This window comes from Aphelocoma coerulescens (assembly GCF_041296385.1).
Source record: "Aphelocoma coerulescens isolate FSJ_1873_10779 chromosome Z unlocalized genomic scaffold, UR_Acoe_1.0 ChrZ, whole genome shotgun sequence".
NCBI lineage: Eukaryota > Metazoa > Chordata > Aves > Passeriformes > Corvidae > Aphelocoma > Aphelocoma coerulescens.
In genome coordinates this window covers 22,584,452-22,612,207 of record NW_027184085.1, presented here as the reverse complement: position 1 = coordinate 22,612,207, position 27,756 = coordinate 22,584,452, and the positions used below count along the sequence as shown (strand labels likewise).

Below are 27,756 nucleotides of genomic sequence, written 5' to 3'. Positions count from 1 at the left end.
AGCATTTATGCCACGCAAGACCCAGCACTGTGCTTGTGGGGGCCTCTAGTAGTGGCCCCCTCTTCTGGTGCAAGTCTCTCTCAAAAGAGAGACTTGAAATATTACAGCAAATTCCACAGACACCTACTGCTGAGCTGCAAAACCAGCTTCAAAGGCTGGTGAATCTGTTCTTATCCTGTAAGTGAACCATCCTCATTGCCAGGTTTAGAGAGGTGATTCTGTGTTTGGACACACCAGCAGTTCCTGGTGCAGTTGCTTGCTCAGTCACAGAGCTAACCAATGCTGTGAGGCTTTATTCTCTTCTGCACTTTAGATACCTACATCCTTGTCACAGCTTCAACACTACAATTTGGCCCAAGTGTCAAAATTCCCTCTGAAACAACAGCACTGTTTGCCACCTGCCCAACCTGCCAGTCCAGACTAAGTCCCGTAGCTGGATTTTCCAGCCTGACTCAGGCACACTGCAGCAGTTGCACAGAGAACTGCTCTCATCTTTGTACTGGTTCTCTCATGGATGTTTCCAATGTAGCTATTAATTCCTTTGCAAAAGACCTGTCACCTATCTTAGCTGATAACAGAAATCCTCCAGCTTGATGGGAACTTTTGCTACCAATCCTAGCACATCTTTGCATTTTGACTTGAGGAGTTACATGTGCCTTATAGGTATTTTCTATTTGTGCAATATAGTCATCATCATCATCATCATCATTGGTGAAGAACATGAAAACTCATGCCTTCTGAAAATACTTGCACTGCTGTCTTTTAGACAGCTCTGATTCAAACTACTTCCTCGTGGCATGCCTCAGTAATGCTTGTTTAGAAGATCCCCAATGCTTCCTCAGTGAGGCGGAGATTTCATGCACAAAAGTCAGCACCTCATACCCACAGGTATCGTTTATGTGGGTGAGTTTTGGGGGTTTTTGGGTTGCCTGCTGGGTGAGCTTGACACTGAATATTTATGTTTCTCATTCCGTAAGCAGCTTAGGACCTATATTGACTATAAACATATTTGGTTTTTCCATGTTATGCAAGAGAAAAGAACACAGGAAAAAAAGGAAAAATACAAGAAATAGAGGATAATTAAAGTTTTGACTCATAGGTTCGAATGGTAACAATAACCACCTCAAATAAAGCTTTCATAATTTCTTTTCAAAGAGGTGAGGGAAAGCAGTTTGTATCAAATCTGTACATCACTCTGCTTATTTAAGATATGCAGAAGGAAATTTCCCCTTTTCTCCCCCTGCAAGCAAAACTCTGAATGTGCAAAATGCTCTGGAGCAAAAGGGCTCCAGACTAGTAATGACAGGGCTACAGTTTTGAAGCAGCAGTTTCTGAACAAAGGACAGCAAGCCCTCCTGGGTTGCTTCTGGGACAGACAACAAGTGCAGCTGGCAGGGTGTAGCAGTGAGGCTGTGCAGCAGGGACTAGATGTAGGATGGTCACACAAAATACTACTCGAGTCACTCAGCTACATACTTCTACCCTGCCTCCTCTCACTAATGAAAGTCGAAGAGAGCTGTGCCTTACACTGATAGATTTCTGGTTCCCATTGCTGTGGACTCCTGAGAAACAAAACTGCTGGAATTATAAAAATAACCATATATTCAGATGTGGAGAAAGTAGATTTAGTTTTTAAATTTCCATCCACAGGTAAGGGCTATGATGTTTCTTCTGCAGGAAAGTACAAGGTCATTTTGCTTCACATTTCTTTTGTTTTATTTAGAGACAAATCCACTGATCATTTAGCAAAATACAAGCCAGACTCAGATAATTTCAAAGGTCTTGTTCCCTCTCTGTAAGTATCTGCATGACCATATTTACTTCAACAGGAGGAAATCCATACACACAGATTATATTTACACATACCTTGTCAGTGTAGCTCTTCCTCTCCCCTTAGCACCTGGATGTATGGTATTGTTTGTGAAGGTCCTTAGTTCTGCCTCCTTCTTGATCTACTGGGAAAAAAATCCTTCTTCTTCAAGAATTACCACAGTCACAGAAATGCAAGTTCTCCTCCAAGAAAATGTCTATGTTGCTATTCTCAATCTAATGGAAGCAAAAGGAGCTGAAACACTGCTGGACCCGTGCAGTGAGATGAGGGTTGGATGAGAGCAGATGAGAATCCCCAAAGCAGGGAACAAGGTTGGAAACTACCTCCAAGTTAAAAGAAAGAAAAAAACCCAAACCCAGCTCAAAATTCCTTTACACAAATATCACAGGAACTGATGGCGGGAGAGAACAGGGAGCACCAATGGCTAATACTGGTACCAAACCTCTGGAGTTGTGAAGATAAAAGACTGAAAGGACATGGTGTTTGTCAGGACTTCAGCTGTGTCCATGAAACACACCAACAATGCTGCCCTTGAGAAGCCTATAGCAATCAAGAGTGGAGTTTTGGGGCAAGCCAGGTGTGCTCAATGTCAGCATGATGTGAGCACCTAAGGAAAGTGAGACCCTATCAGGTGGTTTGTCATTCCCTATAGAAACCATTCTTGCCTACTTTACAGCTACACAAGGGTCCCACATGAGGGAATCTTTTTGAAATCTGTGTTTCTCCCACCCACCCCGAATTTAAAACACCTTTGATAGTTACTCTGCTTCCAATACCTTTCTCTGAAAATTGTAAGGATTGCCAGATACATTGTTGCATCTGAGCTCTGCTTATGCAAGACTCAGCAATGAGGGAGAAAGCAGGTATATCATGTTTCTTTGGTCCTAGGATGAGCTACCAGCAGTGCAGAAGCAGTACTGGCCACTACAGGTCCCTGAGAGGTTGTGGCGGGCAAGCTATGAGACCCTGCATGGTGTGAAAACCCATTTCTGTCTATAGTATCTAGGGGTATTGTGACATTTAGATTCACACCTGCTTTCTGGCTAGGCATGGCCAGAAGAGTGGACATGAGCTGAACTGACTGATCTAACACAAAACTCTGCTCATTGTTCCAAAACGTTTAACATAATGGGGAAAATTCATCCAACTTGCCTGAAGCAAGTGGATTAAAACAAGGAACTAAGGCTGCTAAGCAAAAGAAGAGATTTCAAATAATGTGTGTTATTCATGATGTGGTCTCTGCTTAGCACTGTTCAGAGGTAGTGCACAAATGCAGCATTACTAAGAAAATGTAAACAAGATAATTTGAACATTGCTTAGCAGAGTCAGGTCCATTTTCTGAAAAAGAATCCCCAGTGTATAGGTGTGCACTTAACTGGCATGTCCAGTTACTGAGACTGAACTATGCACATTAGGATAGAGCCTCTTGATGGTATTTTTTAATTGTCTTCTGACACCCAGAACTAATCTCTAATTAGATCTATCTTTGGCCTCAAGATTTTTGCAATTAACAAAGTTAAGTGCCTTTACTGATATCCACAGCTCTGCAGAGAATCAAGGTCTGCAAGAGTTTTCCATTCCTCTCTCCATGTGGTATTTCTGAAAAATGGCTTCGAGTTTGACTTTTGAATGCAGTGTTCACAGAGTGCTGTTCAGCAGCCACTTCAGTACAGAATATATAAGATGATAGAATGAAATGAGGTTTAGCCTCTTATTGAAGGCAAACCTGAAGTTAATCCCCAACTGGTACAAAAATGAGCAGAAACCAGAAACCTTTCACAACTGACAACTGAAAAGACACATCCCAAAATTTTTAATTGATGCATTGTTCATTCTAGGTTTTTTTCTTAAAGGAATTCTCCTGGGAATGCCACCGATAGCGTTAAATGATACTTTTTTGTGTAACAACTGGTTTAGCCCTTTATTTATTTATTTATTTATATTTTACCTGAAAATGTATTTTCTTAGAGACCTTATAACAGCAGTTCTGCATTATCAGTTCATTTTGTTCTCCTCTTTCCTGGATATATTGGCCAGGAAAAGGAACTCCCAGTCTATAACGGACAGTTTAATTCACATGTTTTACTTTGTTCACATAGAAAAACGCAATTTCTGGATCATTGAGGCATATGGATTATGAACAATACACTCCAAAAACTATCTATCCAGACGGGGATATACTTACAAAAATCTTTTATGTCAAAGTCAGGATTTCACAACATAACACGCTAATGCAAAATCCAGTAGCACCTGAAAGATTAAGGTAGCTGCTGCTATCACTTGCACATACTCAAAAAAGATTTAAGGGAAAAAAAAAAAAAGAGTAGTACATTCTCCAGAGAATCGCAAGTGTATTTCAAAATAAAAAACTGTGGGTTTGATTTATTTTTTCTCTCTCTTTTTTTTTTTTTTTTTTCTATTTCTGTATTTCTGTGAGGCTTATGGTAATTCTTCTGTTGTTTTTCTGGCTTTTTTTTTCAAGACTGTAGTTGCCATGTAACATATTATACACAGTGACTGCTCTCCCCTCCAGTGCAAGTTCATGGTCATGTTTTCAGGCTACAGTACTGAACACTGTTTTCTTGTATACATATTCCCATAGTTTCATTAAAGATAGATACAATGTACAGTACTTGTCTCTGGGACAGTAATGTTTCAAATGGGAAAACCTTTACCTTAAAACAGAAGTGAAGAGGCTACAGTAGAAATAGCCACCTAAGAACTTTAGATCACAATTTCTAAACACTTGCCTACTGTACATAAGCATTAAAAATAGTCTTAGACATAGGATTTTATTTATATGTGCACTTATGTCCACCTCATCCCATATTTATGTTTGGCAAGTATTTGGGAATTCAAAGGTGCAGCCCTCAGTATTGGTATTATTAAAAAAAAAAAAGAAATGAAGCTTATCTATTCTATGAGAAAAAGAAATTCTCAAATATCAATTTCCAATTTTAAATTTAATTTCAATAGGAAAATATTAAAAATGTGCACATCTAAATTTTTTCCATGTTCTGTATATACATATGTGTGTGTACTTATACATAGAAATGCTCATGTACCACACATATTCACAAAATTTAAGTGGAAATATTTCTGTCCACTATTTTTTCCCACACATATGACATCATATCTTTAAAAATGTCAATAATAGTATCATTAAAAATAATATTACATTTATTCCATCATTTACTTTATGTTTTTTTATTCTTTCTTCATCCTTATTATGTCCACTGAGCATTAACAGGCCAAATTCTCCTTGCACTTCCACAGATGTTATGCCAACAGAATGTTGCTGACATCACATCAAGGACACATCTGGTTTACAGCAGCACAAGTGACAGGAGAATCAGGCCCAAATATCCCCAGGAAAATTAAAAACTGGCTGTATCTGCTCACATGGACCTGATGAAGATATACACACCACTGTCTAAAATCCCCTGAATGATAAACATGTAGCTCACCACAAAGTTTTCAACCAGTAGCACAATGAAACAAGCTCCCCCCACCCCTTTAATAAATGTGAGAAAATACCCTAAAAAATATGGAGAAAGCGTAAACATTGTGTATATCACATACCATATAATACATGACAGTTTAGCATTTAACCTAAGCCACTTCCCTGACTAGTCAGGGGAGACCTGATAAATCATCAGTTAAGGGAAAATAAAAAGGTATTTTAGAAATAAAGCATGTCTTTCCAATATAAATGACAACCCGTGTGTATTATATGGTATATACACACAGTACATACATGAAAACAAACTTATATTTTCTAGTTTTGAGTATCAGTCTCTAAGTGAAGAAAACTGTGTTGTACAAATTTAATAAGCAGCTAGATTTCCTGTTTAACATTCAAATTAATTTGGGGAGCAAACAAAGGTTCGTGCATCTCTCAACTCTGAGGTCTGACACTCATTCACACATTTTAAAAAAGCCCTCTTCAGCATTACAAGCAATTTATGGCAAGAATGCACTGTGATGCAAGACACATGACAATTGGCTTACCTTTCAAAGAGTTGGTTTTTTAAAATAAATCTATTATATAAAGAAATGTGTGTTTGCCAAAAGTCTGCTAAAATTACTCCAAAACAACTTTAAAACCTGCTCACTGAGGATAATTGAATTCAATTTCCTGTTTTTAAACACTTAGTTAACAGTTCAGAATATTGCCTGGTGTAGTTTTGATAAAGACGTGATATGAAGACCCATAAAAGAGGAAACACGTCTTCAGTTCAATTTGCTATGACAACAGAACTTCAAGAAACAGCCTTTTTGGCTAGACACGCTCAGTGTACGAACAACTCCTTGCAGTAGCTCTATGCCCTTAATGCAATCTATAACAAAACAGTGCTCCCCATAAGTCATTATTCACAGAACCTCTATTTCATGTGACATTCTGAAAAAGTCTCCTGCAGAACAGGTTAACAGCAAATTGAACGTTCAATGTAAGTATCAAGGCCAGAAAACAAACAACTGGCCATTCCTTGTTATCTGTGCAGGTTAAATTTAAAATTTTAAATTTACATTTAAAATTCTCAGGGGAGGTTGGGCTTTTTTTTTTTTTTTCTTGTAGGACTCACCTTCCATCACTGGTTGGCTTCAAAATTTAGTTACGTGGAAGATACTGTCTCACTGTAATTACATGGAATTGAAAAACTAAACCTTACATTGGACAATATTGTAGAACACCAGAGTAAGCTCCATAAAGAAATACCGTATCTTCCAGTATATACGCATAGCTATTAAAAAATCAAAAAACCAACCAGTCAACCAACCCCAAAAAACAAAAAGGAAGAAGTTTATACAAGCAGTTGTAGTAAATTTGTTTCAATTAAAGATGCAACTCTCTCTCATTCCTTGCAAGAATAAATTGGTTCTGGCACTGCTTCTCCACAGTGCAACATATCCTGAGAAATTATTAAGAACAACAAAATACAGGGCTGTCATCACTGAGTTCTTGCACAAAACACAGCATTTAAATATCTTAAATAAAACAGCCAATAACCTATATTGTATCTGTCACAAATGGGGTGTGTCCTGGGACACTGCTAAGTCTTCCATCACTGATAATTAGAAAAGGATTGCATTCAATTATTGTTAACATCTTTCAAGTTATTTGTGGCCAATAATATAAAAGGAGGTAATTTGCAATTCAAGTGGTTTTTTTTGTTTGTTATTTTTTTCTTCAACTGGCTACAAGCTGAGTTCTAAATTTTACATTGAATTACAAATCAAATTTAAAACAATCCCTCTCAGAGGAGCATTTTCTAATTTTGTGCAACTTTGATGCAGAGCCCAACACAGTCCTATGAAGAGAGACAGTGCATCTTTAAGCTGATTGGCACTGAAATCCCATTTTCTTTAACTGCACTCTATTAGCTTGGCCAAGTTATCTCGTAACTCTGTGAGTTCAAATATTTTTCCATCAAGAATTTCTAAAAGTGTCTTCAAGTTATTGCGAAAAGCTTCTTGCTCATTCTGACTTTTCTCCAGACGTTGCTCTAGATCAGACAGCTGGCCTTCCAGGTCTTTGTTTCGAATTTCTACTTCCTTCAGAGAAAATACATAACATGTTAATGTGTTGTCTGCAAACAGAAAGCAGTCTAATGTCCTGTTGGTACTCAAGTGCTATTTTTGTCAACTGCTTTTTAAAATAATATGTGACCCTTTACAGTTTTCATTAAGTCAAAACCAGAACCTGAACTTTTACTACAATTGCACATGTACTGCTACTTTACCTATTTTTCCATAATTATCTGAAGGACGGAAACTTTCAGAAAAGGACAAACTTTAGTCAGCGAACAGATGATACACTTATTCAGGTATGTTATTGCCTCTATCATTCAGAAATGTACTGCCTAAAGAAAACATCTCAGAGTTTCCTTATGTTCAAGTATGCCCTGATTTAGACTACACGAATTGCTCAAGGACATGGTTCACCATCAAAAGCTCTTACGGAAAAACCCATCCAGAGCACTGCTTTGAGACAGAGGAGCACCACCTTATTCCTGTCCCACATTACAGGCTTTGCACTCCAAAACTTAACGCAGGGACATAACCAACCAAGCTGGATGTCAAGGTGACTTTAACATATGCAAACCAGGAGGTGCAAGCTGCACATCATGCCTTGCTGCACAGCATCCACCTGTGGGAGCAGGGACAATGGGAGAGCCACCACTACTGTACAGACATGCCATTCCCACGCAGTGGGGGAAGATGAACAGCCAGCATGCTGGACACAGCCCAGCGGATCTGACCCTAAGCAGGCTCAGTTTTCACTCACAAGGAGAAGCCCTTGGCATCAGCCTCTGGGACTGCTCCCAGCTCCAGCTTGTACGGGATGGGGGACAGTGCCAACTGCTTTGCCCTGGGCAAACCAGGGGCCCTCTCTTCAATCAAATCACAAACGGGACAGACACCTGGGTCTGGAATAGCATATTGTTCTTTGTTCCATTCATTGCACACCTCATAAATTCATGCTAAATTTTGTGATTCCAGTTACAAAAACCACTTTCAAAGGCAGCACAGGGACAGCATGTTTAGTACACCATACATGCTGTACAGCCATCTCTGGAAAAGTGCATAGTGAATTCATATTTATGTACGGCAACATGTTTTTCAACACTTCCTTCCTTAACAGTGGCTTTAACAGGCCTGCTCTGAGATTTTACAACAATTAGTTTTACAAATAGGAAGGGAGACTTAGCAGCAGCCAATCATCCCAGCATGAGCAGCTCCCCTTTCAGCCCTCCAACTCTCTCACTGTTTTTGGTGTGATTGTTCTGTCACCCTCAAAGCTAAGAATTGTTTACATTGGAGAGATCTCAACTAACCACAGAAAACAACCTGACCTACAGAGAAAATATATTTGGTCATTCAAGAGTAACAGGTATGTAATGGCAGCCCTGTGTCAAAGTCCATGGCCTGAGAAAGGTATCGACTTGTGAGGGATCTGATGGCAGCATCAGTTGTGCGCTCCATCCCTGGCCAGAGGAGGGATGGGGTGATGTGGCCAGTGCTCAGTTTCAGCTCTCAGCCTCTGCAGCGGGGCGCAGCTCTGGGACCCCCAGCAGTGGTGCAGGTGGAGAAGACAGAACATCAGGGTATTCACTGCCTCATAGTTGTGGCTGCTTGTGGAGCCAAGGGTAACATCCCAGCCAAACGGAATGCCTCCCTCACTTCTTGTTTGCAAATGAGCAAGCAAAAAACTATGGAGTTTTGGGCACTGGTCTTGAGCAGCACACCTGAGAGCAGGAATTACCCCTTGCTGCCAGGATCAAGAGAAGAATTAATTTGTTTAGCACTGAATAATTTAGTTGCCAAAGCACTAAAAGAAGCTAACTGAATAGACCACTTGTAGAAATGATATAAATAAAATACATACACGCTTATGTAGTGAATAGCTACTCCACTGCTGCTACAAATGATGAAGACAACTGGATATAACCCAGTCATACCATACAAAGGCTCTCCTTCATTGAGTCTACTCCTGTCTTCCAAGCCAAGTACTTACAAGTATTACCTCGTGTAGCAACTGACCCTCTGAGGGCCAAATGATTACAGTATAGGACATAAAAGTTAAATCCAAGGTCCTCTCAGCTTTGCCAAAAAGACAGTCACCAAATTTGTGTGCTCTAGGAAGATTCCTTGCCACTACTCTCGCCCCAGAGATAATTAATTTCCATAAGCAGGCAAGCCAGTGATGAAATTGACCACTTTGGAACAAATCTACAGATACTTACATGGCTTTACATTGTCATATCTGGGCCTGAAGAGAGCATTCTGTTGGCCTGTATCTAGCACTGAAGAACACCTTTCAGGTTCTTCTCAGACATTCTTAATGAAATATGCCAGGAGCTGTTGCTTTTAATTTCTCAAAAAATGCTTCTTCTTAAATTTACATTTGATCCCTCAGTATATTTACCCTAAATTAGTATTTCTGCAATGTTATTGCATTGTAAGTTCATGTCTAGCTAATGTGAAGTTTCCTATTTCAAATCAGTCAACCTCAAAACTTGCCTCTTGATTGGAAGAGATGGAGAGGTCCATGCAATATAATCTATTTCCCTAGCTGTGCCATTTCCCTTTACTAGCAGCTGATCTCATCCAACAATAAATTGACTCTTTGATAGGTTCAGGCCCTTTGCAGAATGTACTTTGCACTTCCTTTTTTTTACCTTTGGTTTTTTAAGCTCTTCTTTCAACAGATGCAATAATTTCTCATATAGTTTTCTCTTACAGAATAAATAAATTATTATTAATTATATTTGCTGTTTGCACTGTAATAATCTTTTGCAGAATTCAGTGCAAGGATTGGAATAAAATATTCAAACCATACACAACAGCTATATTTAGGAATCAGCCATATTAATAAAGATATCCTGATATCTCCTACTGTGAGAGTCACACTGATCATGACTCATTGATATGACTTCTCTGTGTTACTAATGAAATCATTAAAAAGGACCCTGATACTTAACCTTCACAGTGATAACATATTGTTCTTCACTAGAGTTTGCCAATTATTGATATCTAATTAATCCTTGATATGCATGTATCAGAAATGCAATACACCTTGAAACACTAATTTCTTTGTATAGCATTTTTCATAGAGGGTTTTTACCAAAATATTTTAAAGTTACATAATCCACTTGCAAAGCACAGGAAGGAAAAATAAAGCACAAGAACAAAGAGTGGGAGAAACAGATACAAGTCCTGCAGAGAATCACTGTGAAAATAAATGATGAGTCAGGTAACTGAACAGATATGAGACAGTGTGAAGCTATAGTAGACTGATGTGACTGATGCAGGGTGAAGTGGCTCAGAGAAGGCCAGTATAATCAAAGCATGATAATTACAGTAAAGCACAGACTCAAGACCTTTTTCCTGGGTAGCATCAGGGCAGTAATTAAGTTTAAGCTTAATAGAGGCACTTTTTAACTCAGATCCTAAGTGATCCTTAAATTTATTTTAATAGAACTATATAGGGCCATTTCCAGAAACTGATCACTTACAATGTGACATATGGACATATATACAAAATATATCCATTTGGTGATTAAAATGGATTAGGTTGGAAGGGACCTTAAAACACTAGTTTCAACCCTCTGTCACAGGCAGGAACCCTTTCCACTAGATCAGGTTGCTCAAAGCCCCATCCAACCTAGCCTTGGACATTTCCAAGGACGGGGCATCCACAGCTTTTTCAGGTAACCTGAAGCAGTGCCTCACCATCCTCACAGTAAAGAATTTCATCCTAGCATCTAATCTGAACCTACATTCTTTCAGTTTGAAGCCATTAGACCTCATCCTATCACTGCAGCTCCTGGTGAAGGGTCCCTCTCTGGCTTCCCTTTAGGCCACTTTCAGATACTGGTAGGCTGTTGTGAGGTCTCCATGCAACCTTCTCTTCTCCAGACTGAACAGTTCCAACTTTCTCAGCCTTTCCTCATTGGGGATGTGCTCCAGTCGTCTTATCAACTTCATGGCCTCCTCTGGACTTGCTCCAACATCTCCATGTCCTTCCTGTGCTGGGACCCCAGAGCTGGATGCAGCACTGCAGGTGGGGTCTCAGCAGAGCAGGGCAGAGGGGCAGAATCCCCTCCCTGGCCCTGCTGGCCGCGCTGCTTTGGATGCAGCCCAGGACACGTTTGGCTCTCTGGGCTGTGAGTGCCCATGGCTGGGTCATGTCCAGCCTCTCACCCACCAGCACCCCCAAGTCCTTCTGGGCAGGGCTGCTCTCAATCACTTATATATAAATATACCAAAATGGAACTACCGACTTCATAAGGTAGAATTTTAATAAAACCTTAACATTTTCTAATCTTTCATCTCTTACTAGTCTCATAATTCTGCTTGCTAAGGACAGCTAATTCCTGGCTCAGTATTACTTTTCATATGATCTTACAATGAAATTACTGCATTTGCTACTGCTAGAACAATTTTCAACTCTCATTATAATCTCTCTTTTTAGTCTCTCACATAAATGCCTTTTCAGATGAAAACTTGTATTTTTAGCCTAAAGTAAGCAACAATTTTTGGAACAGGCAAGGTCAGGTGTATTCAAAACACACTTTAAACACTGTTCAAAGTAATAACATACTTTGTACAAACAAGTTGATGAAAGAATGGGGAAAAATGAATAAACTCATTTTGATCTTTAGTGGTTTATTCTGCAGGTTAAAATTTGATTCATGGGAGCTCCAATTCATGTCATGCATTTCAAAGAATACCTGCTTAATGATTTTTAAGCTCTGGCTGTGTTTTGATGGGGCGTGCTTTCAGCATGCTAAGCCACAGAACAGAGAGAGTTCCCTTTCAGCACTTTAGGGTTGGAGCTATTTAATGCCTGAGTTTTCAGTTCTTTCAAAATTCTGAAGTCCGAACCCAGAGTTTAATCCACCTAAGCTTCTTGTCAGCCTCATTGCAGAGGCAGGTGTGACACAGAATGTGGCTTTGTGCTTCCTTTCTTAGGTCAGTGCAGCCACAGACAGGCAAGAGCTCAGGTGGCACATGGAAGGATATAATGAGAGCACACCAATTCCAGCAGCCTCAAGTATCTGGCATTACACACAGTAAGAAGCAACTCCTAAAAAACAGTAAAAGCACAATGCTTCTAAATAATTCCAAGAAAATGCAGAAGGTGTGTTTTTAAAGCCTGTACCACACAAGAGCACTTTAACCCTTACTTTCTCAGGGTATTTTTAAAAGCTGAGCACAAACCCCTCCCAGCCTGATGATACATAGACAGACAGTTTCAGCGGCATGCAAAAACTATGGGAAGACACGTCTGTGAAAATGAGACCAGAACTGTCCAGGATATGTATCAGTGAAAGAAGTCTGCTAGCCTTCTACTAGCAGTGCTAGCAGTGAGTACTCTCTGGGCTTGTAAAAGAAATGTGGATCTGTTTCCTCAGATAAAAAAAGCAATTTACAGAAGGTAGAAATTTTGATACAAATTCCTAAGGGTCATCCCAACCCAGCACCTTCAGGGCAGTCTAACACATTCATCTGGCACCTTCAGAGAATATAGCACAAGTTGCATATGTGAACTGCTCACTTGATGATAATTTTTCCTTTTTTTCTAAGTTAAGATGGATGCACTATATCTCACCTGTAACTTCTGGGTCAGAGAATCCCTCTGTGCCTGGAGCTCTCTGGCATTTTCGATTTCTTGCTTCAATCCTTCTATTTCCTGAGGGAGAAGAAACAACCTTGCTAGCAATGTGTTACCTGGCTTGGCCTTGGTGCTGGTAATCTGGCTGCTGCTTCTTCTTCTGAGCAAGTCATTGCAACAATACCAAAACAGGCAGTTGGCTATTGCCCATTACAGAACATGAAGTGTAAGCCCTGCTCCTAATACTTCTGAATTGCTATCCCAAAACAGCAATTCCATTGTGAATGAACAACAATACAGATAAGCATTTTCTTTTATAAAAGTCCAAGTTTTCTTTTCCTCCACAGGAGATATGAAATAATTTTTGCCCAGAAAATTAAGGTCCCTTTTAATTAGAAAAACAAATTTATACTTTAAATTCTATTAAAATCTATCCTTCTCCATTTTTTCAAGAAGAACAAATGCAATTTTCAAATGTGAACTGCTTATTATGTCACCAGCAGCAGGGCTGAACATCAAAAAGTTGCCTGTTTTGACCATTGATTTCTATAAAAAGAGAGTCTAAAAGAAATGGTATCTTTAATTTAGAAATAAGAAAGTAATAAGGTATAAAAATAAGAAATATAGATGAAAAAATGAACAGAAGAGAAACCTGTTCTTAGCTTACTTTCAGGAGACAAGAATAGAAACAATTAATGAAACTAAAAGGTATTAAACTTAAAACTATTAAGTACTCTTGCCCAGACTGGCATATTCACCTCTCAGAATTCCCTTTGGCAAGACTTTTTTTGCAGCCAACAGCTCAGCATAATTCAAAAGTGAATGGGCAACAAAAGGGGAAACATTACTAAGCTGAGCCTAATCTATTAAGTATGAGGGAGTTTGGAAAAGGTTTTGTTCCATTTTGAGAGGATATTCTGTAATGACTGTGCCTCTCCTGCATCCTCCTTGGCAGCACCTCACAGCACTGAGGGAGGGCCTGGCAAGACACACTGTCCCTCCAAGCATACACACCAGTGCCCATGGTATCTTACACGGGGCAAATAATCCTTCCTATGCAACTGCATCCACCTTCTTTTTCCATCCATAAAGGTGTGATTCTTGATCCTTCTGTGGCACAGATATGCTTTCCTCTAGGACCTATGCCAATGCAAGTGTTACTCCAATTCCTTTTATTTTCTTGCTGCTGGTCCAGGCAAAGGCACAAGGCACAATACACCAAGTTCCAGGCTGGGGGCTTGGCATGTGTTTAAGGAAAATGCTGATCTTATGGACCATAAAGGTCAGCTCTATTAACAGAGTGTGAAAAATAGACTGGCTGGACAAAGGCATTGATCTACTACTTGTTTCAAACCCTATTCTCCAGAAAAAAAAGAAAGCATGGTTACAACAGCTTCCTTTCTTAGGGAATCTGGACTGCATCAGTGTGATGATTGGCCTGTGGAAACCACTTATGACTTACTTTTGCAAATAAGTTTGCTTTTGGTAAAAGCAAACAGAAAAATATTATACTTTTTTTTGTTGTTATTTAGATACCCAGCTCTATATTGGACTGATGTAATTATATAAATGAAAAATACTAACAATTTCAAAGAACATGAAAAAAAATCACTTTATAACGTTTCTAGTAAATAATTCAGTATCTAGCAGACATAACAAGTGTAATACTGAAAGACTTTAGAAATGATGTAATAGAAAAGCCAAAAATAAATGCTAGCAGATACCTCTTCTTTTTTCTTCAGCGTAGACTCTAACTCCTGTATTGTCTGGTTTAATTCTGTTTTATGTGTGTGGACTGCATTGGCTTGACTGCTCACACACTCTAGCTCAGTCACCTGTTGAAATAAGTAGAAGAAACACACATAGAATAAATTCCAACATATTCAAGGTACTATTACTTCTTTGCAACAATAGCTGCCTTTCAAATACACCCTAACTTCTGGATGACTTATGTTAATTAAAATGGTGAAGGTATTCTCACAAAGCATAACATTCCAAAATATACTGTTATGTAAGTGGTTGTTATGAATTCCTGGAAATAAAAAAAAATTATTTGTTACAGGCTGAAAAAAACATTAATTAAGACTTATACTAATTATTGAAAGTTTTAAGAAAGTTCTGAATTACCATTTCAAACAGTAATGGCTTGATGACTAAACACAGATGTCTGCCTACCTAACCTCTCCACCTAACACTTTTTAATGTTCTGTCACCTTACTAAGCCACAATGTTCACACATTTCCTAGAAAGCTAATTAACATTTCACAGCATCACTTTCTGACTCTGCATCAACAGTGTAATAGCAGACACTCAGCCACCAAAGCACAGCTGCCAATTTCTAACTTTCCCTAGTAATGGAGCTCATCTCTCAGTCAAAAAGACAACAGCTAGTGTCACAATTTGGATTTGCTCAGTTCCCCTTTTATTAGCAGACAGCAAGCATGTTCCATCTGCCCTTGGATAAGTTAAGACACCTGGAAGTGGTATGCACTTTTGTTTTATTTTCCATGACTGGTGGTCATCTGGTCAAGGCTTTCTGCTCAAAATACAGCCTATTTTGAGGTCACATTTGCTTGCTTAGGGTCTTGCCCAGTCAAGAACCCTTCACTATCAAGCAAAGATGTGACAGTTCTGACATTGAGGGTTGATTAAGAGCTCTAGCTCCTTCCAAAGTTTTGCTGGAACTGTCAAACTCATTCACCCCTTTCACCTTCAGCCCTTCTAAATGTTTAACATAAACATTTCCAAGCTTTCCTGCTAAGATATTGAATGGTACCTTCCAAGAAGACAATCTCTCTTTTAAAGCTGTTGCACTCAGCAAGACCCTCTGGCCCTTACCAAGCACCAGCACAAAATGCTCAACTGCAAAGCCTCAACTGGAGAGACAAACGCAAGCCCAGTCCCCAAACTACCTCTGTGATAGAACTGCATGCCTTGAAGCAAGCCTGCAGAGGTCTCTCATCCTGTAACTAAGGAAGCACTTGGACTCCCACTGTTCTCCACGTGGTTCCCTCTTGGCTGGTACACGCAGAGGCAATGTATGTATTGGTGCAAGCTTGGAATCCCAGGGGCTGATGAATTGAACTGTTGGATGAAATGTTACTGTTCTAGGTTGCATCTATTATTGTTGGTTAAAAACACCTCCTGCAGCAGCCCTGCCAGGTGCACAGCTCACATGAATACTCCCAAGTACACTCTGGTCCACACTAACTCAACACGCTTATTGAAATTGCTTAAGCAAACAGATGATTATTCTTAAGCAGAACAGGCCGTGCTCCCCCACAAACATTCTGGCAACAGAAGCAACTGTTCTCAGAAGGACAATTAATTACCAGCACTAAAAGGGCTATGGTGCCTTACTCTAGTCCAGCTTTTCTCTGGGCAAACATCCATCTCTTACTGCTTGTGCAAGAAATTAATGTTCAACTGTTTTGTTTACTGTTGATTGAAAAAACCAGTAAGTTGGGAAGAAAAAGAACAAACTCAATTAAAAAACTCGGTTACTTTAATCAGTCTTATTTAAATGCCCATTTCTACAGAGATCTAAAAAGATGTCAAATATCTTTATGTTTTTATCTTCTTGAATGCACTTATAAAGAAGAAAAGCATATTGTGACCCTTTCAAAAAGATCTGTAGAGTAAGATGGGCTGGAAAACTATGTGTTATAAAGAATATGCAATTGAAAACAGAAGTAACAAAAGATAAAGCTCTAGGCAAAAGCTGGATAGCATTTACTTGTTCTGTTTCTTGTTTCAAATTGCATTTAATTTTCTCATGACCAGTGGTCCAAAAATCATTACAAGTAACTGTTTATGCATTATGCACAGAAGGGGGCAAAAAAGGAAGTTGAGTGCTTTAGCCTGACCCTCCCACAAGCTATTTGCAGGCACACCTCCTCACTCAGTGTTTCAGGTTTAAAAGCAAGGCTCAATCAATCCTTCAAACCCTTGCACAGCAGTATCGAGCAATGTACCTGTGATTACGCCTCATTTTGAGTACAGAATTCAGACTGAAAGAACAGTCTTTGAACAGTAACTGGCTAAACAAAGTTGTACTATTGTGCTATCCTAAGACTGCACCAACTTGCATATCTGAAAAATTGATAACTGTGGCTTCGTATTTGAGACTAAAAAAGAAAAAAGGTACTGTTCTTAGCCTCTGTTTCTTTATTTTGCATTTATCATCTAGGTAAGGATTGCATGTAAGGAAAATATTCTGAAAGGGCTTTTTAGTGACTATTTAGTGTGCAAACTCTTCTAGCACATGGATGGCACTATGCTTAACTGCTTACTTCAGTGTGAAATGCATCAGCTGAAGTAGGACAGAAGGCAACTTCTGGTAGAGCCTAGACCCTCCTAGCAGAGGCCATTCTAGAGTTCTCTGAAAATTTTAGTCCAGGGCCAACAACCTATAAATGCAGGAGGATTCCAGGCAGAGGTTTTCATGGCAGCAGAGAGCTAATACACTGGGCTGCTGGGAAGAGGGGAGGAGTGAGGCTTCAAGCCACATAACAAGGAATAACAGCCTTGGTGTGAGCTTAAGACAGTGACTGCCCAAAGCTTCAGAAAACTGAAAAGACTCTCAAGAAAATCCTGACCACAGAAAACTACTTCACAGGTGGAGACTTCAGGTAGAGAGAGGCAAAGAAGTGGGAGTGACACAAATATTTCAAGTAGTGACCTGCCCCCATACTGACTGAATGATTCTGTGCTGTGTTTGCACCAGCTGGATTCAAACCACTTTCTTGAGATGAATTGTACAATTCAGTACCAACAGATCGTGAAATTCCTTTTAAACTACATACAGAAATTATTTCAGCTTCTACAGAAAGGCAAAGCAAGACAAATTAGAACACAAGAGTGCATCACAAAATTGTAGAATAATTTGGGTTGGAGAAGACCCTTAAGATCAGAGTCTAACAGTTAACCCAGCACTGCCAACTCCACCACTAAGCCACGTCTCCAAGTACCACATCTACATGTCTCTCAAATACCTCCAAGGACAGTGAATATACCACTTCCCTGGACGGCCTGTTCCAATGTTTGACAACCCTTTCTGTGAAGAAATTTTTCCTACAAACTAAACTAAAACTGGCACAACTCAAGGCCATTTCCTCTGGTCCAGTAGCTTGTTACTCAGGAGACGAGATGGACCCCCAACTCCCTATAGCCACCTTTCAGGCAGTTGTAGAGAGTGATAATGTCCCCTCTGAGTCTCCTCCAGGCTAAACACTGCCCAGCTCCCTCAGCTGCTCCTCAGAGGACTTATACTCCAGACCCTTCACCAGTTCTGTTGCTCTTCTCTGGACATACTCCAGCATCAAAATGACCTTTCTGAACTAAGGGGCCCAAAACTGAACACAGGATTTGAGGTGTGGCCTCACCAGTGCCAAGTACAGGGGGACAATCCCTGCCCTGGTCCTGCTGGCCACACCATTGCTGATCCAGGCCAGGATGCCATTTGCCTTCTTGGCCACCTGGGCACACCCTGGCTCATGCTGAGTCGCTGTCACCAGCACCCCCAGGTCCTTTTCCTGTGGGCCCTTTCCAGCCACTCTGCCCCAGCCTGTGGCACTGCCTGGGGTTGTTGTGGCCCAAGGGCAGGACCTGGCACTGGGCCTTGTTGAACCTCACACCATCGGCCTCAGCCCATGATCCAGCCTGTCCAGATCCCTCTGCAGAGCCTTCCTGCCCTCCAGCAGAGCAGCACTCCCACCCAGCTTGGTGTCACCTGCACACTGACTGAGGGTGCACTCCATGAGATCATCAGTGAAGATTCCAAACAGAACTGGCCCCAGTACTGAGCCCTGGGGAACAGCACCTGTGACCAAACACCAGCTGGATGTAACTCCACTCACCACCACTCTCTGGGCTTGGCCATCCAATTTTTTACCCATATTAGCAATATATATTCAGTGTGGCCATAGCCTGTTTTCTATACCTGACACTACTAATTTGTTATTTCTATAATGCATTTTTCTCCCTTTTATTTACTGTAGAATGCAATATTCAAGGTTTACTAGCCCAAGCCACAGTGCAGAGTGCTCACATGCAAGACTGAATTTAAGTATTAATTACGTATTTTTAACCGATTAAGTTACATCCCTAAACAGATCGTAACTATGACTGTGACAGTATTATCCCATCAATAATTGAAGAGGAACCTCCCACAAAGAAAAAAGAGCCCTTGCCTTTCCATGAGGAGAAGAGAAAAGCTATTTCATGGGTCAGCAAAACTGTGAATAACTGCATAAAGTTTCACATAATTTATGCAGAGAAAACTTCTCAGTTCTTAATGGTAGACAGTAAGAAGTACAACAGCATGCAACAAGCTAATCATAAAAAATATTCCATTGTAGCCTTCAAGAATAAAAATATCTGGAATGATTTTTGGTTTTAAGAAATGTGAAAATGCAGAAAACAAGGAAAATTGCTTTTCAAGGCTGATACTGAAAGAACAAAAAGCACACAATGGTATTATTCATATAAATCACTTCTGACAGGAAATTAATTATTGTAGTTTTCCAAGATTTACCCATAGATAAAATCATAACATGGGGGTGAGTGTTGTGCACTACCAGCAATTTATTACTTTTTTCAACAGAGAAAACAGTTAGAAGATTTTGCTGAAAAGGACACATTTTTCTCTGTGGGCAGTGATGCCTTAAGCCATGAAAATACCAAAATGTTTTCCACAGTTACTCATTTCTATACAGATGAAAGAGGAATAACCTATCATCTGCTTGATTTTTGTGAAGAAAGTAATGGAACTGCAGTAGGAGTCTTCGAAAATATAGCAAGTTTACCAGAACTGATGATTTCAGTTTCCAGCATGCAGTATTATTTGCAATTGATAAGGTAATACTAAATTCAGAGCACATCCCCTTCGCTACAATCTAATTAGCAAATACTTTTTCCAGTCACCTGGCCAGTTCATGAAACACATGCAATGGCAAACACTGTACAGGTATCATGTTTCAATCCTGAGGATCTAAATCCAGTAATTTTCTCGTTCTCCTGCAGGGTTTTGGTATTACAGGATGTATTTCATTCTGCAAGCTTTAACTATGTAAACATCTTGTCGCATGCCTCCACAAAGCCTGTGTTTTAGAGCTTGCAGATAAACGTATCTTAATACTTTTCTTAGGAATTTCTAGAAATAAGAAGATGGGGGATGAAAGAGTACTTCTGTGAAAACTTATTTTTTTATTAGCCAGTCACTTAGTTGCTGGTTTGTTGGGATTTTTTTTTCCAATTTATTATCTTGTAAATGACACATTCAGTGAAAGTGAATTCCTAGAAAAAAAAAAAAACCCTAACAAAACAGTCTTGTGTCCTAAATGCAAATCTACTCTAAAAATAAATTAAGGCAAACTGAAAAAGACCAAAAAGATTTCAATTCACCATGGATTTAGGCAAATTCACATTTTGATTCAAGGAACATAACCTGATACAGCTGCTCTGACTGAAAAGAAACCATCTTTTTAGTAAAGTGTAATTATCAACCAAGGGTTGAATCTCTGTAAATGCTAGGTGGATTATCTGTATTAGGTAGGAATCACGCACACAAAAGGAGATTAAACTATGTGCTGGATTTCAGAATTCTTCTCCTAAGAAATGCTCTGATAATCTGAAGACTGACAACACATACCATTTCAAAAATAATACAGCACTTATGATAGCTGAAATGGATATTCTGGGGGCAAAAATGTGAGGAAAAAACCCAACATATTGTCTGAAATAAAATGCTTGTATTTTTTTCCTCTCGTATCCCCTAATGCCATGCAAAGAACCTATTTTCGTTGTAAACAGAAAGTACAAAGCTGCTATCTAACCACATGGTAATTACAGCATCTTAAGAAGAAGAGGATACTTGGTTAACTTTTTTCTTTAATCAATCAAACCTAACTTATTCAAAAATTATTCAAAGCTAAATTTAAATTGTTCAATAGGAGGGACACAGCCTTAAAGAGAGAATGACAAGAGACAGACATCACATAAAAAAAGGTGCATTACCACTAATTTTTTGGATTAGAATCCATTCATAAATTTCTTGTTATCATGCTTTCTGTCTTCTTCCTTCATATTTTTGCTCTTAGATAATGTTCTTCCTTGGGCATATAAAACCAAACAGTTCTATACAGTAGTCACAGGGCTGCTAATAAGACTTCTCAGCAAATATGAAGTCCATGATATGGGCTCCAATTCAGCAGGCAACTTCATCACATGACATTTGCATGTCCAAAATTTAGTTTTGGCTATTCAAGTATTAATGCAGCTGATGGAAATGTGGAGGTGACTTCTCAAGGGTCTGCAAAGATTTTCTATAGATAATCTGAACAGATGGTTTATACAGCATTCCGTACCTCTTGTGAACTTTAACAAGTACTTTTACAGACTGTCATTTTCTTTTAGTGACACAGAAACCATCCAATAAAATGAACATGGTTTTATTTCGGTATGCTCATGCAATTTTTTAATATCCATTTTAAAATTCTTTTAACAGTAGTAAAAACATGGGCCATTATTTGTCAGGTGGTTTTAATAACTATGTAAGATATCTCACACTTATTTCATTCATTGAATGAAAGAGACAGAACACAATAGCCTAATTTTATCTTATTTTCTGGGAAATTCTGGTAAAATAACAAGCTAGAATTCAAGAGTTTACTTCTCTGTTCTTTCATGAATGCCCAGGAGCTTGATCACTTCCCTTCATCTCTTTTTATCTTAGGTTTCTTTTCCTGAAGATGAATGATCTTCAAGGACTGCAGCTCTTATTATTATGCACTGGTGTTATTACTTTGTGCTATTGCCCAGTGTCATAGGATGATTTACTTTAGCAGATAGCGTGCATGAAAAAAAGTAATCATTTTCTTTTTTAACATGACAAAGACAGAACTTTGGGTTACTTTCCATAATTTATATCATCATTCAATCCTTTCCTCTTTGTGGTATCAGGATTAATGTTAGGGCCAATGCTATTCTATTTGTCTGAAGTAGCTTACTTCACAGTTTTTCTTTCTGTTACTGAGCTGTTCTAAACTCATGAATCCCTTTTGATGTCAAAAAGCTATGCAAGGTGTGTAGGAGTGCTCACCAGCCCCATTTAAGGGAAATTTTTTGTTTTTTCTGAGCAGATTAGAGAAGGCTGAGAGCTCCAAGTTAAGCTCGTGACCGGGCATCATATTTTCCTAGAATTATGTCTTTGTATTTGAGAGGAAAAACCCATACCCCATTTAGCAAACTTCTGAAAAATAAACTGTCTGACAAAATATCAAAGTATGGTATTTCTGAATTAAGCTTAGAGTATATCAGGAGAAAGCACAAAACTTTGATTTGCTTAGTATGTTTCACTCAGCCACACTGAATGTGTATTCTGTTTTATCTCAGCTCTAGACATTATTAAGGCAGAGAACAAATGGAAGAAAGAAGATAAAGGCTTCAAATAAAGCAAACAAAAGCAGGTTAACATGAAAAACTGAAATGATAGATGAGTAAACCTTGCACTTATTCAGAGATGGCAAAAAATAAGTGAAATTAATTTCAAAAATGCAATCAAAATCAAAGAAAGTGGCATTTTAGCTTTGCTTCTGTATTTTGAAGTAGCAAACTGTGATACTCAAAAAATCTCTTCTCGTCAAATTTGAAAACAATTACAGAGTAAAAAGTGTTGGTTTAAATTAACTTAAAAGTACTTCAAAATCAAAGATTACAACAAATACTGCACCAGACAAAAGACCCTGTTTACCACAGTGAATGAAAAAAATAGAAGATAAATGAATGAGATATAATGTAAAATAAAAGGATGGTTATAAATAAAACATGATGAATTTCATACTGTAGAAAAAGTATTATAAGAAGTCAACTAGTAAGACAGTATTCACAATAATTCTTTTTAATATAAAGCAGAAAGTATTTATGTAACAACACTAATTGTATGGCAATTTTTAGAAAGAAGAAACTAAAAATAGAAATAGTAATGCAAAGAGTGCTAATCAATATCCATTACATTCCCACATACCCCTAAAATTTGATAAAGGATAGAGTTTGCTGTACCTTGCAGACAGATGCCCAGGGCACCAAAACTTGTACATAAACGTAAAGCATGTAAGTAGTGAATACCACAATTACATTATGTATAAACCACCACATTATCATACATTATTAAATTGAGCTAAATATATCAGCTGATATTGGCAGTATCAGTCTTGATTTTGGAGGCTGGTCTATGTTATACAAGACTATGATCTTGTAAGTGAGCATAGCCCCCAATGCATATAATATTTACACACATTCTCCAGTGGGCAAGATGTCATGACAATCAGTTCTTCATGAAACAACTACATTACAACTAAGCATGAAAACTAATTTCCAAATGTTTATTTCTCCTTTAAATCACCTATTGTATTCATTTTTCTAAAAACATGGTCCCATTTTATTTCTGAACTGACAACATATACAAGTTGCAGCATGGCAAATTTCAATCATATATTAGGAAAAATAATTTGGCAAAGGTGGTCTGTTGGTGGTCAACGGTGCCATTTGGAATGGGCTGCCCAGATTGGCTGTGGGAACTTCATGTTTTGAGACATGATTCACAGCTTCAAAGCTGGCCCTAATTTCAGTGGAGGATTGATCAGATAACGTCCAAAATTCCTTTTCATGCTAAATTATTCTGTGATTCTATGAAATAGGGATGAAGTTCATTTCCTCTGACTAGAAATATGCATATAGGACTGTCTATATGTCTACCCTATACATAAAGACAACCACTTAGACAAGTAACCTTAGACAATTTTCTTCAGAGTGGGACACTTACTCTTCATGCTTTTGTCTATACAAGAACTACTAGAAAAAAAGTTGACTATCTTAGACTGTAAGAGACTGAAACTGTTAGTGGGTAAACATTGCTAAAATCACTGGAGGGCTTTTGCACACTATAGCAAACTGCAGAGAAGCAGCTGTTCATCTGTGATCACTGAAGCCCACCCCTTCCCAAATACATCTACTAACTGGAGTTTGGACTGTGACTGGAATTTGAGGTAGGATAAAGGGGTGCTGTTGTCCAATCATCCCACATCTGGGGAGAAGAATATATCCACAAGTAATACTGGAATGCTAAAGTCTCAGACATTCAGGGGGTACTTCACGATGTGCAAATTCCCACCCAGGTGCAGAGGGCTGCCGGGGAAGTATCAGGGACATTCACATGTGCCTGAAGAGGCTCATCTTCGCCGATGGGCCATAATGGGTCATACTGAACTAAACTGCATTGGCATAATAGGCAGCTGTAACACTCAGACCATTAAAGACTCCTGAAGTATCTAGTGACTCACACTACTACACCATCCAGTGTAAACCTCTCCACCCCAGGGGAGGTACTGGGCGTTCTCACCTGAATCTGAGCATATAAAACTCATGAAATCTTTGAGTTCTGTGGGCTTTCCCCATCCTCGATGGACCAAAATCTTCACTGCAAGTAACAGATATCAAAATTGTACCAAGTCTCATTTCTGGATCCAACAGGGGGGGAACTGACTACAAATCTTTCTATGTTTGCCCTTTTTTTCTCTTTTTCCTTACACATTTTTAAAGTGCTATTTTTATACTTTGATATTGCTATGTTACTACAGATAATAACAACTAAAATGGCTACATAGCTGTTTTCCTTCCCAACCAAATTGTTCTAAAACAAACTATATATATATTTACAGACACTGACTATTCAGTGTCGTTTCAGTCTAATCTGCCCCAAGGAATTTATTACCAAGAACCTGGGCTACCCTTGCCTTCTAAGGCAGGACGTAATATAGACTTGATATGTAACTTACACATAATCTCAGGTGAGATGAATTCCAGTTTGGGGAGCATTTTTTGGATCAACTGCAGCTACTGGTTGATACTGAACAGATAAACTGCACAGAAAGATGGCAAAAGACAGGGACTGAACACTTCTTGCTACCACATGTACTGTAACCAACAGTCTCCATATCTGCCATTTCAACAGCACATTTTTATCTGTGTAAGAAAGAAGCAGCATCTGACTTGCAGTTTCTTTTTGAAGTGAGGCACTAATTTAATTTGAAAGATCAGCCAGGTTAGAAGAGTTCTTTTATTGCACTGCACTGTATGGTAACAGATTGAGATTTAAATTTTTTTTAATACTATATGCGTTTTTTTGCCTAGACGTTTCAATTTATTGGGTTGGCCAAGTTTACATTTTTCTAAAAGCAATTCCAACAGAGGGCAGTACTCCCAATGAACTACCCTGTTGTAATTTACTGGCATTCCCAGAGAGAGGTAGGCACGGCACATTCCTATATTCTTTGTGAGATATCAAGCAACCCTGAGGTCACAGATTACAGAATCATTTAATAAAGACATGTAAACAGTGATCAAAAGAGCACAGTGTAGATTATACCCTGCTATAGATTTTGTGTTTTCTCCGAAATACAAAATAATTGCAGGAAATTTGCTGAGAAAAAGTTATGAAAATCATCAGCTATTAATGAATGTAGCCTCAAAGACTTGATCACTACTCTTAAATGTGGTATCATATAAAAGCAAAATGACATGCTAAAAACGCCTATATTCATTAATTTTATTTGCATTGATTTTATTTTCCAATAGCAGGTTTTAAATAAGATTTGACCAAGAGTGGGAGTAACATAAAGAAAAAAAAAAGGGGGGGGGATCTTTGCCTGGGGGGGGATCTTTGCCTGTCTTGTCTGGTTGATTCTCCCAGGGCAAACACAGCTGCTGTTGTTGTACGTTACTTTTCTTTCTTAGGTAAGGATTGTATTGTGTCAGCTTTGCAGCACAAGCTGTTAGTACATTTTATTAGGAAGAATGCTACCTTATTATGTCCATATTTTACAAATGAGTTCTTCACATTAAAGCCTATCTAGTGTTCAAATTCCCCTGAACATTTGTACTGTAGTAATTTTCATACAAGGCTGTAATTTAAATAATTTTATCAACAGTGGCTGTTATCATATATTCACAAGCCTGGAGCACAGGCTACAACTCCCACTTTTCCGAATGAGAAGCTTAAATGAGATGACAGAAAAAGTGACAGTCTCCCTCTGTACAAACACACATGACAAGCTTCTGCTTGACTGGAACATTTCTAAAGCAAAGTTTTGTCAGCAACTGCCAATTTCTTGAACTGAAAGCACTTTGCAAAAAGCACCAGTCTTAATTACATTTCATGTGCTTTGTCCAGTCATCTATGGCACACACAGTCACAGTCCATTGGAAATTGTTGTTTTTTCCTATCAAATCCTTTGCCTGGGACTTGAGGAGTGTTGTCTGCAAGTCAGTCTAGGTAGGTATAGGACATCCTCAGCAACTTGCCATTTCCCTAGGTTTCTTAAGCTTCAAGGTATTCTTGTTTCTCTTCACATATCCTGGTTAGGCATAGCCAACTGAATTTCTCACACCTCAGACGAGGTGTGAGAAATTCAGTTGGCCCATATTACTCAGATGAGTAATACAGAATTATTCTTGGGACTACCTAAACACCCTCCAGTTAGACAAGTCCAGCAAAGGTCTGAAAGATGGATTTGGCAGGATTTGGCTAGCTGTAATTGCCATACCTTATTTTCTATAGGTCAGTACAGCATATAAAACCAAATTGATAGGTCTGCAATATTAACCCTTCTTTTTCAACATATTCATGAAGCCTGTTTACATGCATAAAATTGCAGTGGTTTATTTTGGTTTTACTGCATTTTTTTCTTAAATGAGTATCACAGAATCATAGAAATTGCCTCGGTTGGAATAGACCTTAAAGATCATCTTGTTCCAACCTCCCCTGCCACGGGCAGGGCCACCTAGACCAGGTTGTTCCAGCCCCATCCAACCTGGCCTTAGACACTTCCAGGGATGGAGCAGCCACAGCTTCTCAGGGCAACCTGTTCCTGTGCCTCATCATCCTCACAGTAAAGAATTTCTTCCGAACATGTAATCCGAATCTACCACCTTTCAGTTTGAAGCCACTCCCCTTGTTCTATCACTACATGCCCTTGTTAATAGTACCACTCCAGTGTTAAGTACATCTCCTTGATATTTTTCTAAGCTAATTTTTTTAACAAAAGTGATAAAGCTTCATCAAAGACATCCTTCCTTCACACGTTACTCATGCCTTCACTTTGCAGAGAAATGTGCCCTAAGCTATGACAAATTCACATGGATAAAGGTTGACAGATTATACAATATAGAGAGTTATGTGTGCAAAGAGAAGAGAAATTAGATATTGAATACTTGTTTTCATAACTTAGCCTTCAACTTTGCTTGTTTTATTCCTTTCCTCAAGCATTGTCCTTCCTTCCCCCACTGTGAACTAACTTCTGGTTTGCCAAATGACCTCTGCAAAATTTGTTAGGAAGGGAACAGGACCCGGTCCCTTCTGTATAGAAATAGTTGCAGATCTCAACTTGCATATAATGTCCTTGGCTTTCAGTTGTGTTTGTGTTGCTCAGGGTCCTTCGTGTTCAAGGAGGAGAGTAAGCTTTTTATCTTTGTTATATGAGGATACTACAATGAGGTTTCTTGAACTTATAGATTTGATGTCAAGTTTCTGAGGGCTTAAATGCAAAAGGGACTAGACTTCAACGCTATGGAGAATGTAATGAAACAGATGTGGGGGCATCAAATGAAGAGTGAAAGCTGCCAAACATGTCATAATGTTTGATAACTTCTTGCAAAAATAACCTTTGCAGAAAAAGAACTCCTATTAAGCAAATAATTTCCAACTGGAGGAAATGCTTTAAAGAAATCATTAATTTCTGTCTCAAAG

The 27,756-nt window shown here is 38.8% G+C and overlaps 1 protein-coding gene across 2 annotated transcripts in view; it reads right to left on the bottom strand.

The window, feature by feature from the left end:
- Positions 1-3,628: 3,628 nt before the first annotated feature.
- Positions 3,629-27,756, bottom strand: part of HOMER1 (homer scaffold protein 1) — a 97,116-nt gene continuing 72,988 nt past the window's right edge. The window contains exons 7-9 of one of the 2 annotated variants that reach the window (XM_069002361.1): positions 14,678-14,788; positions 12,951-13,031; positions 3,629-7,387 (exon numbers count right to left, since the gene is read on the bottom strand). In XM_069002361.1, coding sequence (XP_068858462.1) covers positions 7,199-7,387; positions 12,951-13,031; positions 14,678-14,788 — 381 coding nt within the window. In that variant the 3' untranslated portion in view covers positions 3,629-7,198. Of the gene's footprint in view, positions 7,388-12,218; positions 12,426-12,950; positions 13,032-14,677; positions 14,789-27,756 lie in introns of those variants that run through there. The other variant, XM_069002362.1, reaches the window with a different exon arrangement.